We start from the raw sequence: 20,238 nt of genomic DNA on the forward strand, positions 1-20,238 counted from the left end.
TACGTTAGAAGGTGATAAGCACTATGGAGGAAAAAATAGAGCGAAGTAAGGAGAATTGAGAGCACCAAGGTAGGGACAGGTGTGAACTGCAACTTTAGGTAGTCAGTGTAGGTGTTCCGGTTGTCTATTATCAGGTAACAAACTGCCCCAAAACTTTAGTGACTTCAAGCAACAATCATTCTATGATATCACATGATTTTGTGGGTCTGGAATTTGGGCAGGGCTTCTGTTTCACCTGGTGTCAAATGGAGTCACTCAGTGGTTTTCAACTGGTGGCAGGGTTGGGCTAGAGGACCCAACATGGCTTCACTGGTCCAAGAGGGTTCGAGATGACTTCCCTCACATGCCTGGATTCGGTAGGGATGGCCAGAAGCCTGGTCTCAGCTGGGACGCTCTTCTTCCTTATATAGTCTCAAGATGTCTCCAGGTGGTTTCTATAGCAAGGGAGTCAGACTTCTTACAAGGAAACTCAGGATTCTAAGAGTCCAAGGCGGAAGTTGCTAGTCTCAAAGATAAACCTGCCATAACCTTGCCAGCATTGGGCTTCGTTCATTAAAAAACAAGACAAAAAAACCCCACTTTCACTAGATTAGAAAAAAATTCTCCTCTTCTGGTTTAATTTTAATTTCTTTCACTATTGATGAGGGTGTACATTTTTTGGAATAGAATTTTATTTAATGTCTTCATAAATAAAATGGTCAGAGTTTAAACTCTTCTCCAAATGTATTAAAAAAAAAAAAAAAACAACCCTCCAAGGTCAGCCCTGGCGGCCTAGTGGTTAAGTTCAGCGTGCTCCACTTTGACAGCCAGGGTTCAGTTCCTGGGCGTGGACCTACAACACTTGTCTATCAGTGGCCATGCTGTAAAGGTGGCTCACATACAAAAATAGGTAAGATTGGCAACAGATGTTAGCTCAGGGCAAATCTTCCTCAGCAAAAACAAAAAACCCCTCCATAACTTTATAAAATATCTTTCAATTAAAATTCATTGAACACATTTTGAGTGTCTACCATGTACAATCACAGCATTAGGTGACAGAGATACTACAGTAAAAACAGAAACGGTTTTCGCCTTCAGAGTTCACATTCTAGAGCTGCGCCATCCAACATGGTAGCCACAAGTGGCCACTGAACACTTGAAACATGGCAAGTTCAAATTGAGACATGTTATATGTGAAAAATACATGCTTAGTATGAAAAAAAGGTAATATCTCACTGACATTTTTATGTTGACTACATGTCCAGATGATAACATTTTGGATATATGGGGTTGAGTAAAATATATTGTAATTAATTTCAAGTGTGTTTTACTGCTTTTAATGCGGCTACTAGAAAATTTAAAATTATGTATGTGCTTGCATTATATTTCTGTTGGACAGAACTGTTTTAAAGGATTGACAACCTCTTATAACCAGTTAAGTGGCCCTATTAATACACTTCAAATGCTGAAGAACAGGAGGCAAAGCAAGGTAAATCTGGGGGGCAATTTTTGTTAATTTTCACAAATAAATTTTTAACTTGTTATTTATTAGTGTGTATTGCATAACTTGCACAAAAACTTTCATCCTTTTAACTAAAAAATTAAAATTATAACAATCTAACGTTTACTTTGACGCTTGAAGTACACTACAGTTTGTTTATTCGCAATTTAATGCTCCTAATTAAATCACACTTAACTAGAATAATGGGAAAAGTGGTTAATTATTACTTTTCCCTATCAAGTTAAAACTCATTACTTACACTTTCATTCTTCAGGAGTGTGTGTGTTAATCTCTACTTAAGCACACTACCATGAAATAATACGCCGCTGTAAAGAACGAGGTGGATCTAATGTATTGACAAGGAAAGATGTCATGATGTATTATGTGAAAAAAGGCAAGTTGCAGAAGACTGTGTAACGTGGGAGCCATTTTTAGAACCATACCTGTGTGTGTCTTGTATAGGTGTGCATAGCAAGACACTGGGAGGATACACAGCAAACGTTTTTAGTGGTGGATGGATAGGAAGGTCTTTTATTTTTTACTTCATATACTTTTAAGTCTTCTGTATTGCTTGAATTTTCGTTTCAACGAGGACATTCAGTAACTTAGAAAAAATATATTAAAAATGACGGATTGCTAATAAGTAATTAATACATTTTGCATCATGAATTTAAAATAACTTTTAAACTTTCCTTGGAAGCAATAATGTTTTCAGACCCTTTACGCTATGATTGTGACCAGAAAACCCACTGTATAAATAATAAAACATGTAAAACCGAAAACCATTAAATTATCACATTACAGAGACCTTTTAAAGCAAAATTACACCCTGGTACAGAAAAGGAGCTCTCCTCTAGATCTTTGATCCCCTTGGAAATTATAAGAAATACTTGGGCCAGTAAAATAATGTACGGTCCGTTGCCTATCCAACAGCTATCTCCCAAGCCCCCTGCCAGTCTACCCCACCAGCCTCGAGCAAAACATCAGTTTCCTCTGAGCAGCCATTCTTCAAGGGAGGCCATTTTTAAGTTCCTGGGCAAATCTTTTTGGTGATGAGCCAACTGTTAAGGAGTTGTATTCCCTTTGCAAAATGACTGCTTTAGACACAGACATTGCTACGGCCATGAGGGCAAGTGAAAGTTGAACATTCCTCTTATAAAAAAGGACATACATTTCTGCCTCTGGTTGTCATTTGTGACCTGGAATGTTGGCTGTCACTTTGGGGCCACATGGGGAGACGAAGCTCACATGATGAGAATGGTAACAGAAATACAGAAGGTACCTAGGTTCCTGAGGACATTATTCAGCTGCTGAATTAGCCAATCTAGAAAGTGCCCTCTGCCTAGACTCCTAGTTATCAAGCATCCCAACCCTAAAGATCCCAAAACTGTTTCTGATGGCTAGAATAATTCAGGCACATCAATTGAAGAAATCAAACATTTATTGAGTAAATGTTTATTTAGTAACAGCAACACACAGTTTCTCAAGAAAAAGATGAGGTGAACTCCCCAAAACAGAACAAAGCAACCTTCCATTATTCTCAGGTTACATCTGAATCTATAATCTTATACTCCTCTTTAATAAATGTCAAGATACATGAAACACTTGGAGGGAGATATGCAAATTATCATAAAACCATAAGATTTTAAGGGAAAAAGCAGTTTAAGGGTGGTAATCTCTACATATCACAGTACACCAAGATGTCTTCCTGCAGCTTTAGAACCATTACTACTCAAAATATTAATATACTTATGCAAAATGCTTATGTGAAAAATTGAAACACCTGCAACCTTTTCCAGTTTCTGATTTCAGGAACAGGTGCGAACCATCGCCTTCACAGATTCTCTGTTACAGAATTCATCAAAGGCCAGTGGTCCAACACCGACAACGCATGAGATGCATGTGTGTCCTGCTAAGGTTCGAAGGGACGACATATTCTACAGCTATACTACAAACCCTGAATTACTTTTGCACAACATTCCAACATTCCCTGAAGAGATTTTAAACAAAGGTTGAAAACAGCTGTTTTCCATCATAGTCAAAGTCAATTTACTTTTTAAGTGGAATATGCACTGCTGCGTTCTCTTCAATTTTTCCAAGAGTTGCTATGGTGTTATGTGAGTGAATATGCTCACAAATTCAGAATGGACGTATAAACTAAACATAAGCAAAAACTCCATATCAGTTCTTAAGTTTGATATTAAAATATCTGACGACAGATCCAAAGAGCACTTACAGTATTAGTAGTAAGAGAAATTTTCATTTTTTTTAATGTCTTTTCAAAGGCTCTCTTTTGTTTGAAAACTGAGTTTATAGAAAATTCTAAAGAAACAATCCCATTAGACATTTGGAATTATTGGTAGAGATGAGGTGACAATATATATTTTCCATTTAAAACTAAGTTTGATATTGATTTGTAATCAATTCTAAATCACCTGGTCCAACATGCTATTCCACGTTCTTCTCATGATTCTGTAATTGCTAGATATTTGAATTAACATCACATTCATTTTTAGTGTAAAAAAAAAGAACAATCTTGTACTACCTTTTAGACTTGTCTTAAGTTTATATAACTTCGTTTTAAAATCTAGTTTCATATTCAATGAATTAAGAAACAACAAACGCCAGAACAGTTTACCAGACTTTAATAGGCAAAAAAGGGTTGCTTTGGCAATGTATAAAAGGATAACTATTACAGTACAAATCATTGTTTCATCTACTTTTATTAAATATTAAAATGCAATAAGGCAACTGTTGTTTTAAGACACCTGAAATTACATTTAATAAATGGATAACTGGCCCCACACCTGACATATTGCACCCCTACTTTCCTTCTCTATTTACTCTAAGGAACCAAAACAATTATTCTAAAAAAACCAGATCGGTGTTCTTTCTTAAAACACCACAAAGAGATTCTGATTTGTACTAAGGTATTTCTTACAATATAAACTTCTGAAAAAGAAGACACCGTACTATCTTCTAAGGTTTTTTCCTCGAATGCATTTCTCCTGTGCCCTGTTCTCTTGAATCCATTCCTAACTGCTCAGCTGAAAGTATGCCACTGAGGAATCAAGAGATGTAACGTATTGTGTAAGCTGCCATTCAAGGCCAGGCAGTGATTCCCAAACCTGGCCTCCTTCCAGTTCATCTGGGACACTGCTGCGATAGATTCCCGGGCCCCCTCAGACCCACGGAAGCCGTCCCCTCCACCCTAACGTCCCGTCACTCTGTGTGGTTAGTCTCGCATAAGCCAACATTTGGGATGACTCAACAAACAACACTGAAAAGGAAGATATTCGTTGTCGCGTTTTCACAGGTCTTGGCTCACAAACTGGGAGCCAGTGAAAAAATACAATGTTGAATCATTAGCACTAAATGACCAGTGAGCAGAGTGACCCACAAACAACTCTAGTATCAACAAATCGACCAAAGGAAGCCCTGCTGCCCCCTCCATGAACGCCAGCCCGCTTCCTGCCCCCAGAGGGCCTCATGGACCAACACAGAGGAAGGCAAGCAGACAAAGGCATAGGGTGGGGTGGCTGTTTCCACATCATCTCTCTCCATCACTGCATCTCGATTTCCCCACTTTCATTCCATCTTTTCTCTTACTCTGCCTTTTGCCATTCTCACTCTTATACCCTTCTCTTTCCTCACTTTTCTCACTTTCTCTCTTTTCCTTCTTTTTTTGATCATTCGCTTACATCATTCTTTTCTTCTCTCCTTTCCTTTCCTTAAAAACTCTTCCTTACCTAATATAAGCAAATTCATACTGGAGCCACAATATATGTCAGGAAACATTCAGCCTAAGGAAACAGAATGATCTGCACAGGAGACAGCAAGATGAAACAGACCTTCGACAGCAAGGCTGCTGTGGCACCATATAAGCCACGCAGAATGTGTTCAAATCCCTCCTCTCTTCCGTGTCTTGTAACTTCGTGACTCATGACTTCTGAGTCTCATGAGGTTGAAAGGGCATATTGATTGTTTACAAACCTAAGGCACAGAGAAGGTTAAACGATATGCCTGGGGTCCCTAAGCAAGAAGAGAATCCAGATCTAGTTCACAGTCTGGTGTTCCTTCCATTACACCAATAACATCTGACCAGAGGCAAAGAGCAGTCTGTCAGCAGTGATATCGTTTCAGGCTCGAAAATCTCCAAAGACAACTGGGTTACTTTAAATATTATGAACTATTCTTTCTTCATGGGGGAAAAACATATCTTCATAAAATGTAAATCACAACATATATTTTCTAAAGGTTTCCAAGTTCTTTTAAAATGGCTACTTCACACAAAGGAAATTTGACTACATTTTAAAGTCATTCCACTTTGGTAATACTGTAACCCAGAGATAGTTCTGAGGTCAGAATTGTTCTAACACGTAGACTCAAAGAATAGATAATGTAATTTATATAAACTGCATAGATATACTGTTTCACAAAAAGAAATATGTTCTCTAAGCTGTTCTACAATTTAACCTCATTAAGGCCAAGAACTGCATTTCTTGAGTATGCTCAAGGAAAAAGTTACCATATAAATTCAGAAAACTCCTTTTAATATTGTTATGGATGTTCTGTGATATCCTAAACTTTAAGTTAAATAGTCCCTAAGAGGAGAGTTTTCACCATAACCCAATTTATGGTGAAATGCCCAATTGGGTGAGGTCTGAATAAACCAGAAGAACCTTCCAACTGATCCACAATGTAGAGTGTGTGACAGTATTAATAAGCCACAACATGTGAGACCGCAGTATACAGTCCAACTGGATTAAACTATGACCACACTCCATACAGTTCCAATCAATCATAGCAAAGTCCACACGGTTGAGAGTCTCTGTTCACTGAGGAAATTAAATCTAAAGAACTTACTAATAACATAAATTCATATCTTGTCAATAACCCCACATAATTCCTTTAATATTTCAGAATCACATTTATAATCTACCAACTGTGCCAAGAACTATGGAATCCTAACTTCAATGTTCAAGTTGGCAAAATGATTTCCAGTGGTTCCCAAACTAGCTGACATCAAAATCGTCTGAGGTGCTTATTAAAAATAGCATCATAATGTGACTTATTTTTGCACCCCGATTCTAACATTGGAGACAATAAGGGAAATCTGCTTAAGGACTGGATATTCACTTAATATGGTGGAGGTATGATGTCATTGTAGTTCTCAAAGTGTTCATAGTGGTGAAATAACACGATGTCTGGGATCTTTAAGATACTTCAGCAAAGAAAAAAGGCCTAGATGATGCAAATATGGTAAGATATTGGTAAGTGTTTGATGTGGAGAATGAGCACCACTGTACTATTCTCTCTACTTTTGTGTAATTTTAAAATCTCTACATTAAAAAAAAAGTTTGCAGCCCCTATCCTAGACACAGTGTATCTCTCAACGGGCTCCCCAAGAGGATCTAACACAGCCACAGAGGCAATGGTCTCACTTGGGGTCCGTTAGAAATGATCTTATATATACCCTCCAAACTTCAAATTCTAGGATTCTCATTTTCAACTCAGCAAACTCAATTTCAACCGAGTTCACAAGTTCTTATGTTCACCATGGCACTCTGCCAAAGATGTACAGATTGTGCTCTGTAGATGCAGCTGCTCTAGGAGTGCTGGGCTGGTTATCAACTTCTATCTAATTTGCCTCTCATACACCCTCCTCTTTCAGTTTGTCCCTGACTGAACTACAAAAGACAGGACAACTGTACAGACCAGCTCCTTCTGCATATTCCATGTATCCAGAGGGCACTATGTCTTCATAAGCCAAAAACCACTATTTTCACATAAGTGATATTTTTCCTTCATGATCTTCCCTTCTCTAAGAATTAAAACATCAAAAAGAGAAAAAGACGATAACCATGTAGCACTTGGTAAAATGAGAGATGTGCCCAGCACAGTACACGCAACGTACTTAGAATCTATAGTTATATTAGACAGTGGTCAAGAACACTAAGAGAAGCAATATTTTTCTTATCTTCAAGATTTAAAAAAAGAACTGTCAAGTGATATTCAAAAAGGGCATATGTGCACATTAACCCAATCAAAACTACTTTTTCTATAGCCAGATGTAACAATCTTCTTAATCCAAATCATCCAGGGAAGTTGTCTAACTTACTCGAAAGAAGGCTCTATACATTTGCTTCTTCAAAAATATTTTGTAAAGCCATTTTGAGGTAGAAAAAAAGAAGCTTAAATGGACTACTTTTTTCTGCTCCAATATAACTAAAATTACTGTTCACAGGAAGTATATAGCTTATGCATTTTGGTCTATCACATTTTCCACTGTCATATAAGCATACTATTTAGGATCTCACTATATTATCAGCATATTTTTTGCTTCCAGAATGCCCAGTAAAGCTGAAAATTTTCATTTAAAGTGATAAAAAACTTCCCAAAATATCTGTTGAACAATCTTAGCGGTTTTGGCAAGACAGTTTAGCATATACAGATGAAAATACTACATTTCACAAATACACACACGAGACTAAAACTGCAAAATTGTCACTATTTTCCTTCTTTCTTATACAGCTCAATTTTAAATGTGCAGCTCACTTATAACCTAGAAATAGTTTTAAACATGATTGTCACAAAAATATTTTAAAACAGAGATGAAATGTATAAAGGCACACACATAGATTGTCAATGGTTACACATCGGTTACATCACATTTCTTTAGAAACAGAACTTTTTTCTGCTCCTGTAAACAACTTTTTTCTCACACATTTAAAGTGAGGTTAGTGCTGACATAAAATTATTGCTATACTCACAGTTTGAGTGTTTCCACGGTGTATGAGGTACATTTTCTCCATCCATACACTCCTACTGTTCTTACTCACTTGAGTATAAGAGTCAACCAGTCTGTAGGCTACAACCATTCAACAATATTTTCATCAATACTGGAATGATAGCAAATAACATTACAACACATCACAGATCAAAAATGTCTTCTTGTTGGAGTCCAAGACATTAAGTTATTCTTCATTACATGAATATATTGCTCATTTAACTTCTTCAGGAAAAAACCATTATTCTGAAGATGAATAATTCCTTCCTGAACACTTCATCCAAGACTATTCCTTCACAGACATCCTCTGATCCTTCGTTGTTTTCATTCATTTGATTCTGCGGTCACCAAGAATCACCTTTCCTTTGGTGGTCTATGAAAACGATCTCGGAGGCTTTTTGCTAGCTGTTTGATAAATATCTTGTAAATTTTTCCACAGTATGTATGCACGGTCTTTTGGAGCTCCAGTTCTAAAGGTTTTAATAAGGAACGGATATTGTCATCTTCAAAAGAACACTAGGGAAAGAAAACAAAAAGACAAAGATACATATAAAAATTTATATTCCAAACAACTTCTTCAATCAACTTAATATTTACAACCTCCATTTAAAGCTTCCCAAAAAGTACATGGCTCAACAAATATTTTCAATGAATTAAACAGAACTACGATCTTATCTAAGAGGTGGGAGAAAGTCAGGTTAAATCACTGGAAGTATCGGGGAAAGCTTTTGAGAGAAGAGGTAATGGAGGCAGGTCATTCCAAGCCAAGAACACATCCGAGGGCAGAGAAGACCCAGAGACACTGACTGGTGTGAGACGGTGACCAAAAGCTCTGGAGGTAGCAGAAAGACACTAACGAAAGCCAAAAATCACTCCGAGAATGGTGTAGAGGCTGGACCGGAAAAGAATGAGAGCGGCGTGGAGTGGGAGGAACGCAGAACGACAGCATAGTTCAGCACTTCCCAGAGAACCCTAACTGCACAAATGATCCCGAGGACAAAGACATCTGAGGACGCTAAACATCACACACTCTTCATGGGGATTCACACTGGCACGTGAAAACTCTAAAAAATAAAACAGAAAATACATCTCTTGAATAGTTTTAGCCCACTAGTTCCAAAATTCTTTTTGGACCAGAATCCTTTTTTACTGTAAAAAGTAGTAATATCCCAAGGAATACATTTTGGAAAACACTGTAGTAGTGATTAAGTGGAAATAACTTGTGATCTTACTTAGCATTTTCAACCAGGTATCTTTTTTCATTTAGTGTTTGCAAGTAGGTATATTTTCAATTAGAAAGATGTATGGGGCTTGAAAATAGAACATTTTACATGAAAGTTTGAAGTCAGTGAAAAATACAAGATCCCAAAGGAAATTCAGAACCTGAACTCTGGGGGGCTGCACAAGACCTGAGGTTACCCCTGAGGTTCAGCACCGTGACATGAGGGAGAGGACATGAATGCACCACTGCAATCACAATGAGTGAGTCTGCGGGATGCTGCGGCCAATCTATGGAGACAGAACGAACTTAGATGCTAATTCATAACAGGATTTTATCAGTGTGGAGATGCAAAGAGATCCTAAACCTTGGTATCTCTTAAGCAAGAAAACGTGAGCATTAACTGCATGAAACCATCACTCTTGCAGTGATTTTTAAAACACAAATCACATATACGGAAGGTAAGTATCTAAAATTGTTTTGAAGACCAAAAAAAGAGGAGAGGAAGTTTAATCAGGAAGAATGTAATGAAAATAATAATAGCTAGCACACAGGCACCTTGGAGAAACTACTGAAAGCTGGACTGGTTAAAAAAAGGGGGCTTCCTACACGCCAGGCACCTTTCTAAGAGCTTTATATGTATCAATGCATTTAAGCCCCACATCCACTTCATGAAATAGGTAATATAATTATCCCCATTTACAAGGAAGCAACTAAGGCAGGGAAAAAGAACTTTCCCACAGTTACAAAGCTGGTACGTGGCAAAGGCAAGATGTCACCCCACTGTCTGCTCCAGAAGCTCAAGCACTTCACCCACACACACACCGCCTATCCAGACAGGCAGACGGAACCGTGCCAAGCCGGTCTCAAAAGTTCTGCTGAAAGATGAAGCTCGATTAACAGTGGGAAATTGGAAAAGTGCTGTGCTGTATACAGACATGCCTAAATTTGCTAGGGGTTAAAAGTGGCAGCCAAATTGAAGAAGGCAACCTTTATCAAGGTTTATCACCATTATCAAGTGACACTATCAAGTAACATTTCAATGTGTACAAAAAACATCTGGTTTGAGAGGTGAGTAATAAGGGGAGACCCAACTGTGATCTTTTCCTTACTGCACAATGACAATAAAATGAAATCATTACAAAGGTGTTTAAAAGTTAACTCCCAGGAATATGAGGTACTGGAGATTCAGTTTGTTCATTTTCATGTGATTTATATCCCAGTGTTTATGGTTAAGAATTTTTTTTCCTTCACTGGGAAAGTCTTTTGATGACTATTTTCCTGAAATAAAAACAGTGGCTCATGAATTAGAACTCTTTTAGTCCATCGTATAACACAAGCAATTTGACCTTTGAGGGAGAAGATGATAAATAACCAAAATATCCACCTATATAAATGCAGCCTGAAGTCCCTGCACTCTGCCATTCGCATACTCTGCAGTGTGCGCAGAGCTGTGTGGTGCATAACCAGCATCCCGGTGTTCCCTTTCCCAGAGGCCACAGGTGCCTTTCCCTGACTGCAGGCCTCTTCCCATCTTGCACGCTGTGCTGGACTCGTCTTTACCTTTCCTTCCCTGCCTGGTCCTCATCCTTATAGCTCAGTCCAAATGTCAGCTCCTCAGAGAAGCCTCTCCTGACACAGTTAATCACTCCCTCTTCACTGGCACAGTACCCCCTACACAAACTTTTAGGAAGGTCATGCTTTATACATGACTGCCAGGTGAAAGGCAGCAAGTAAATGGTGAGGCTATGATGATAATTCGAGGCATTTTCAAAGAACAGAACATGTTTTAAAAACATGGCAGTGCAACCCAACCAATGCTAAGTGACAACTATTTACAAGAAGGTAGTGTAGGAGGGGAACATTCAAGATTCTCTCGCAGAGACAGTTATGCAAACCTTAGCAGGGTGTGCAGTAAATCAAAGTTAACACAAAACACCAAGAAATATAATAATTCAGAATGAAATAGATGAAGCAGAAAACACCTCACAGAGCAATAAAGTGTTTTGTTCCCATTCTGAATTTGCAATCATAATATTTTTATTCACTCAACAACTAATATTTAACAAGTACGTATCGAGTGCAAAAACTGATTTGCTGGCAGACATGGCCTTGCATTTACATTTTAGAGATGGATCACATCCTTTCTAATTCATATTGTTCACTGTACTCGATGGCTATGACTAAGCTTCTGTCTGAAACTTGCATAAATACTCTTGTCTGAATGCAATTCTTCTAAAAATTATACTTCTTACTGAATTATAGATAAGGAAAGATAAAAATACTAATCAAGAGCACCATAAAAGACTGATTAACCTCATTAAGTTGAAAAATGGATGGATACAGCTACAGTTAACACAGACTCAAAACAAACACAAAAAATCATTAATTCAGTGTTGAAATAATTTTAAAAATAAGATTTACTTTTTAAAAATCAAGCGTAATTAATCAGCTTAAAACCATTACTCAGCTTTTTAAAGGAATATATTTATAAAAGATCAGAGAAAAGATCAACTAAAACTAGCAAGATTTAATTCCTTAATAACGGACGCTTTTTAATGCTCAAAGGAAACAAAGAAACATTTTTATAGGAATGCATTTCTTTTCTATCCTGCAATCTCAGAACCCCAAAAGTACTTTTCTTCATTTTTATCACCTTTTGACAACCCATCATAAACATTATTAAAATATGGTATTGATTTCTGAAGGCATACAAGGTCTGCTACATTAAAATGAATATCAACACTAAATTTTATAATTCTTCAGTGAGTGTAGTTGTTATCATGATAAACTAATTATTCAGAAACCTTATGTGTCAAGGTTATAGGACAAAAGAATCTAGCAAATAACACACTCAAACAGTAGCCTACAATGCTGTTAGCACTCTGTCTATTGTCTAGTTTGAGAAATGCTGGTTTCCAGGCAGAAACTCCAATTCCTCACCCCTGCAGATCACCACCTCACCACATCACCCCACCTCGGTCCCAGCCACCCTTATTGCACCCGTCACTCCGGTCACACGGTGAACATGCAGCGCCTGATCTCCTGGGGGAATATTCATAACCCCTGAGTCTTTCCCTCAGGCAGATCTCAGCCCACACAGCCTCTGCTCATCTGGCAAACTCTCACTCATTCTTCAGGGCCCACTTCTAACGCCTCCTCAGCGATGAGGCCTTCCCTGGCCTCAGATGTGAATACTGTGACACTCTTTCACAGTTCTGGTACCGTCTCTGTCACAGTGGATTACAGTTAAGTATTCTTACCCTCACTCCTACTAACGAGGCTATACTAGACCAGAGGTTTTTAGTCATTAGTAAGTAATAAGAATCTAGGAAATAGGGGCACCAACTTGCCAACTTTTCTCCTGACCCCTAGACTTAAACCAAACTAGTACTCCTATTATGGACTCATATTTTGTCTTCACGTCCATATAAAACTAGGCACAGTCTAGCAGAACAGAGAGCACATCCATGTGAGAGATGTGTGGGCACGTTCACTTCTTCCCAGGTATCAGTGAATCAGCTGCCTGGACAGTGAGTGATAGAGCTCACTTAGAAAAATCCTAAGTCCAATCGTCATGTGGATTTGCCCCAACTCTTGGTCCCCAACATATTCAGAGACCTGGTTCATGCATCATTCTAGAGGTATGTGAAGCATAATTGTGTCTTCCTATCAACCCACTTTACTACACAAAAAGGGGCTGTAACAACAAGAAAAAAAGAACAGATAAATGGGGCAGGGTGGGGGAGAGACAGTATAATTTTTTCCCAAACTCAATATAAAGCAAATGCTTAAAAGAGAAAAAACCTCATTTACAAAGGCAACAAAGAAGTTAAAATACTTAAGCCCAAACTTAAGATATGTTCAAAATCAACACGAAGAAAACTATTAGACATTCCTGAAAGACACAAGTGGAAAGATAGTCCTTATTCTTGATTAAGATGTCTCAACACCATCAAAATGTCGGCAGCCCCAAGTTAATATGTGAAGCTGATAGACTCCCAATGAAAATATCAATAGGTTTTTTTTATGTAGTTAAAAGAGCTGATATTTGTGGAAAAATAAATATACAATAGCTAAGAAAACACTGAGAAGGACAGGCTACAAAGAAAGAGTAGCCCTATCAGATACTAAAGCATACCACAAAGCCTTTCTAATTAAAACAGTGTGGTGGTAATGCACAAACGGACAGACAAATGGAACAAAACAGAAAATCCAGAAATTACAAGTGGAGCTTTAGTATACGATGAAGTGAGTATCTCAAATCTTTGGGTTAAAAATCGACTTTTAAATGAATGGTGCTGGGACAAGATAGCCATTAGGAGAAAGATAAAATTACATCCCTTCCTCACCCGATACAAAATAGTAAATTCAAATTGACAAACTGAGTAGAGGACAAAATAATAAAGAAAGAGTACATAAGAGAAGTTTTCAATAACCTGAGTCTAGGTAGAAAAAGGCTTTCTAATTATGACTTATTTAAAAAAAAAAAAGGTTGCTAAACTTGATTACACAAAAATTTTAAAAAACAAGCAACTTTGCATGGCAAGATATGCCATAAACAAAGTCAAATTGGGAGAAAGTATTTACAAGAGATGTCACAGATAAAGGACTAATATGGCTAATATATACAAAGAACTTGCAACAACTGGCGGGGAGGGGGTGTAAAGAGCAAAACTCCCTCCTGAGGACTGGCGGCACTGCTGTAAAGATGCTACAAACCCCTGAACTATACACTTGAAATGGGTGCACTTTGTGGTATACTAAGTATGTATCAATAAGGCTATTTTTAAAAACCTATAGGAATAAGTAAAAGATATGAAAGAAAATTCACCCAAAAAAAGATATAAAAATGGCTCGTATAAAAAGATGTTCACCTCACTCATAAGAGAAACACAAATTAAAACTGAACTAAGATTCCATTTCTCACTCATCAAAATGGCAAAATTTTAAAAGCGTGATAATACACTCCGTTGATAAGGCTGTGGGGAATGGGCCTCCTCATAAATTGTTGGCAGGAATGCAAATCATCTCTATGTAGGGGAAATAGACAGCATCTTCAACCTGCTAATCCCTGCAACACAAACATACAGCTGGCAAGGCCATGCATTGCTGTATTATGTATAATTCAAAATGCTGGAAACTACCAAAATGTTCAAACAGAAGAGATTGGTTGAATAAACCAGTACATGTATAAGATGGAGTACATACAGCTGTAAGAAAAAAAAAAAAAAAAAAGAAGGTATTTATAAATGCATGAATCTCCAGAATATTTTAAGTGAAAAAAGCAAAGAGTACATAAACATAAACAGTATACCACCTTTTGAGTAAGAAAAGGGGAATTACAAAATGTACATGTGTCTGCTCATCTATACAGGAAGGACAGACCAGAAAACAATGAAACTGCTAACCTGTGGGACGGGGGTTTGGGGTGGAAGGATGGGGAAGGAGTGATACTCCCGAGGAAACTCTCCCATTGTTTTGACTTTTTGAAGTATATTAATACTCCACATACCGAATTCAACTTAAATCAACAAGGATGGGAGGAGAAAAACCTTAAAACTGAAAGCATACTGAAACAAATGAACCCAATTGTATTTCAAATGAATGAAATAACCACACTGAAAGGGAAGACAGCAGAACCAACACAAGTAACTGAACACAGTACTGAGCACACACCCCGTCTGGGAGCAGGGGAGGGGAGGAGGCAAGACTGGAAACGAATCCTGAACTTTTTAGTGGTTGGTTTTTGCGAACAGGGGCACAGAGATAATAGTATGAATGGAGCATTTTTGAAATTATTTTAAATGTACTACTGTAGGCTTAAGCTCATTAAATGAAGAAACGTTTTATGTTCTAACTGTGTAAGAAAGGAGATAAAACATAGAAACCAGAGTAAGAGAAGACAAGAAAGAGCTTGGGGGGATGGAAATGGAGGTGTCAGTGTGAGCACATGACTGCAGGTGTGTGTTTACATTTCTAGCTCTGTCATGTCACTGAAAGGGCTTGGAGGCAAAGACACTCTTGTAGCACTGAACACGCCTGGCTCCAAGAGCCCACTGTCAGGAACCGGAGCTCCTTTGACAGATGGCTAATTTCAGGACTAGGGCAGGGAAGGCATAGCAAGATGAGCCTGGAATATTTTGTAGTGACAGATAATGAGGAGGTACTCAAAATAATGATGGCAATATGTCTTTGGGCACAAGAGGTAGCCAAAAGGGGCCCCCAATGGCCAAAGCTGGAACAACTTCAGCATCAACATAAATAAAATGGAATAATGCATTATAAATCATTGAAAAAAATATGTATGATGAGTTTATACCGATAATGTATAGATCAAAAAATGGGCAAAAAGGGAGGGCTCTTCCTTCCAGCAGAAGGCCAAGTGCCAAAGCTGCATGTGGACGGAGTGCTACAGTTGGACAAGCAGCAATTTGCAGCTACCATAGTAAACACTAGTCTGAGCAAGAACCAACAATGGATGCTAAAGCTAGTATGGAAATTTTGATGAGCAGCAGGTTATTTACATGATTTTAAAGTGTTTCCCCAGAGACTGCTTATAAAAGGGAAAAATAACTAAACAGTGGAGAAACTGAACACTTAGACTGATGAGCAAAATCAACATCACCAATGAGGGGCACGGAGACAAAGGTGACTGTGATATCCTGAGGACACAACATCACTTCTTAGTATTCGACCAGGAGGGCACACCTGGACCTAATCATATGGAAAATCAGACAAGCCAAGAGGAAGAACATTCTAATAATAAAAGGGGTGAAGGGGCCAGCCCATGGCCAATTGGTTAAGTTTGTGCCCTCTGCTTCAGCGGCCCAGGGTTTCACTGGTTTGCATCCTGGGCGCAGACCTAGCTCTGCTCATCAAGCCATGCTGAGGTGGTGTCCCACACAGCACAATCAGAAGGACCTGCAACTAGAATATACAACTATGTACTGGGGGGCTTTGGGGAGAAGAAGAAGGAAGGAAAAAAAAAGAAGACTGGCAACAGATGCTAGCTCAGGTGCCAATATTTAAAAAAAAAAAAAGAAAGAAAAAGGAGGTGAAGGGGCTCTATTCTCCAAAAATGTCAATGTCATGAAAGACAAAGACTGATGGAGAAACTGTTCTAGATCAAAGGAGAATAAAAATATATGGATGGGAGATAAAAGTAGTGCATCAATACTGAATTTCCTGAAATTCAGTTTGATATCTGAACTGTGGTATTAAGAGAATGTCCTTGTTCTTAGTGAAAACACATCAATGTTTTCAGGGATATAAGAGCATGATGTATGCAACTTACAATCAAATGGCTCAGAAAAAAACAACGTAGAGAGAGAGAGAACCAACGATAAAACAAATGTGGTAAAATGTCAATAATTAATGAACCTGAGTAAAAGATATGGAAATTCTTTGTACTATTCTTGCAAATTCTCTGTAAACTTAGAAGTATTTCCACATAAAAAGTTAAAAAAATAAAACAAAAAAACAAACGCTTACATTTCTCAGTGCTTCGTAAATAGCTCTAAATGCTGGTTGCTTATCATCATGGTAAACACCTCTGTTCCCATGAAGAATAAAGATTCCTTCTTCTTCTGCTTCTTGGCAATTGCTTCCATATATACAATGATCTGGTCGATAATTCCATTGACACGGAAAGACAAAAAGGCTTTCTAGGTGAAGAAAGACAAAACAACGAAGTAAAGAACCCTAATTTCACAGAGTTAACATTTGCAAAAACTTTAAAAACACAGCTCTTACACGATCAGATTTAAAATAGTGAAAAAGATGTCTGGCCTTTAGATCTCTTCCTACTGAGTCAATATTCAAGAAAAGTTTTACAGGCATGTCTTGGAGATGCTGCGGGTTCGGTTCCAGACCAACACAATAAAACGAATGAGTAAAGCGTGTCACAAATTTTTTGGTTTCCCAGTGCATATAAAAGTTGTTTTTACACTACACTGTAGCCTACTAAGTGTGCAAGAGCATTATGTCTACAAAACAACATATATACGTTAGTGAAAAAATACTTTATTGCTAAAAAATGCTAACCACCATTTGGGCCCTTCAGCAAGTTGTAATCTTTTTGCTGCTGGAAGGTCTTGTAAAAACGTAATATTTGTGTAGTGCAATAAAGCAAAGCACAATAAAACAAGGTATGCTTGTACTCTGTCTTAAACATAGTGATAACCATCAATATAAACCAAAATCAAATAAATACATTTCTTCATTTTTAACAAAATATTACTATGATTTTTTTTTTTACAAATGCAAAGAATAAAAGAAATTTAAATGATTACCTGGATTGTGAAAAAATATGATATTCAACAGATCTTGATCACCCCATGTGATGTTTAGTTTGTATTTTTTAAGCAATGGCATAAGTATGTCTCCCCATCGTAGTCGCACAGTGGTCATGTCATTCTGTTGGTAAATACATTAAAAAGATCCTCAGCCTTCCAGGTTTGATATGGCAGCAAAATGACAGTTCCCATTCTTCCCTTAGCAATCACTACAGAGTGACAAGGAGAAAGGTACATTTTTGCTACAAAACCAAGTGACCCTAACGTAAACCTAGATGTAAGTAAGTCTGTCCGGTTGGAGTGGAGAAGGTAACAAAAGAACTGTGAAGGAGCACGTCAAAGTGATAAGACTAACAAACACTGGGAAAGAAAGGGAAACAGTAAGTAGTGATAGTCTCAGCACCGTGACTGTGACCTCACCTTAAATAGTTTTAGTTTTAGCACATATGTCATACGTCTAGACGTAGTGTCTGTGTCTCTGTCAGAGAGTTGTTGAGGATTAATATATAATAATAATAGATATATACTTGGCACATGGTACATACTCAAGTGTTAGCTATTAATTTTGTTACCATGATCACTATCATTCTTACAGTGATTTGCTAATCTTTTGTAATTGGCATCTTAAAGAGATCATCTGAAATTGATACATCAAAAATAGATACTTGGGGTCAGGCCAGCCCACTGTCACAGCAGTTAAGTTCGCACGTTCCGCTTCTCAGTGGCCCGGGGTTCACTAGTTTGGATCCTGGGTGCGGACATGGCACCGCTTGGCAAAAGCCATGCTGTGGTAGGTGTCCCACATATAAACTAGAGGAAGATGGGCACGGATGTTAGCTCAGGGCCAGTCTTCCTCAGCAAAAAGAGGAGGATTGGCAGTAGTTAGCTCAGGGCTAACCTTCTTCAAAAAAAAAAAAGACACTGAATTTCATCAGGTGCCTTTTCAGCCTCTATAGAATTGCTCCCACCTCATTATTTTAAAACTCAGCGTCAAATACCTAAGGAAACCACAGAGTTGAAAGAGAGCTCTGGATGTGTGCATCTGGGGTAAGAAGGCGTGGAGCTGAATACTAAGCCTTTTGGACATATTCGACTCAAACTCTCCGGACTTAAGCCAGTATTCCTCAAAGTGTAGCCTGCAGTGTGCTGATCAATGAATTTTTATATCCTCTACCAGATTAAGCGCAGAAATTAAGAGGAAGATTTAGAAACTTTTACAGCAATTTAACAGAATAATTTTATGTCTATTGAATCTAATATTTTTTCTAGTAACTTATTTATATCATTTTTACAGAAGTATCTGCTCATGACAGATTATATATTTTTAAAACATTGATCCTTCTCCATAGACAGTTTGAAAAACATTGTTACAAGCTGTTCTAGGATATATAATAAACTCGATGGGAGTATAAACAATCTATTCTTTAAGAAAGAAAAGCCAGAATTCCTGAAAAACTCTACGTATTTAAACTAAACATGATCTGTATAATTCTATTACCCTTGTGTGAAGTTTCTCAGAATGCAGTACACACAGTAATTATAAAATAATCAGAAATTTGCCCCCCCCAAAAAAATCTGGAAAATGACCGAAATAAGTTTTACTTAAGGAAATAAGAAAATACTTTATCGAATGATGAGTCACTGAGCATGTTAACTGAGTGTTCTCAGGATCTGAAAAGGAAAATTTGAATTGCACGAGGACAAAAACCAGCAATACAGTCAACAGATGGGGATATACATCTATTCCAAGAAACATATCTAGTCAAAGAAAAATCAATGAAAGACAAAAGGAAAGGTCTAGTGCAGACTTAGGAAAAAGTTAAAGGAGGTGAAAACCTTTTACAACTTAAAGGAAAAGTCCTGCTAGAAAAGTACTTGACAAGAAGCACTAACACTAGTAGTATTTGCTCATGACAGAACCTAGAATGTCCATGACAACCAATGAAAAACCGTGAAAAATGCGTTTAATAAAGAGGCTTTATATATAAAAGGAGTTCAAGTCAATAAGAAATAGAAAAGAACCAAGGAGACAAACGGTCAAAAGATGTGAACGAACAGCCATTCACCAAGGAAGAAACAGAAATGGTGAAAAATCACATGAAAAGATTTTCATCCACGCTGGTAGCACAGTCAGGGAAGTACAAGTTAAAATACATGAGATATTTTTCGGCCATATAACGACATCTTCATACTAGTACACACAAACAATAAAACCAAATCATCCATTCTGCGTAATATTACACACATTAAAAGTGTGATAGACTATGTGTACTGACATAAAAATCAGTCAATTATATATCTACCAAGTAAAAAAAGCAAGCTGAAGATATATACAAAGATCCTATACATAAGTAATAATGTACATGTATGTCTGTTTCAAAACACATTTTTTAAAGGGTCTGAAGAACATACAGCAAAGTTTATAACGTCATTTGGGCAAAGGAATGAAATT

General features: G+C 37.6%; 1 protein-coding gene across 2 annotated transcripts in view; it reads right to left on the reverse strand.

The window, feature by feature from the left end:
• Positions 1-2,903: 2,903 nt before the first annotated feature.
• The window catches only part of GXYLT1 (glucoside xylosyltransferase 1), a 44,137-nt gene continuing 26,802 nt past the window's right edge, over positions 2,904-20,238 (reverse strand). For both annotated transcript variants that reach the window (XM_023643379.2, XM_023643380.2), the window contains 3 exons: positions 17,784-17,907; positions 16,984-17,156; positions 2,904-8,786 (listed from right to left, as the gene is read on the reverse strand). In XM_023643379.2, coding sequence (XP_023499147.1) covers positions 8,625-8,786; positions 16,984-17,156; positions 17,784-17,907 — 459 coding nt within the window. In that variant the 3' untranslated portion in view covers positions 2,904-8,624. The remainder of the gene's footprint in view (positions 8,787-16,983; positions 17,157-17,783; positions 17,908-20,238) is intronic.

Source organism: Equus caballus, chromosome 6, assembly GCF_041296265.1.
Source record: "Equus caballus isolate H_3958 breed thoroughbred chromosome 6, TB-T2T, whole genome shotgun sequence".
Taxonomy (NCBI): Eukaryota; Metazoa; Chordata; class Mammalia; order Perissodactyla; family Equidae; genus Equus; species Equus caballus.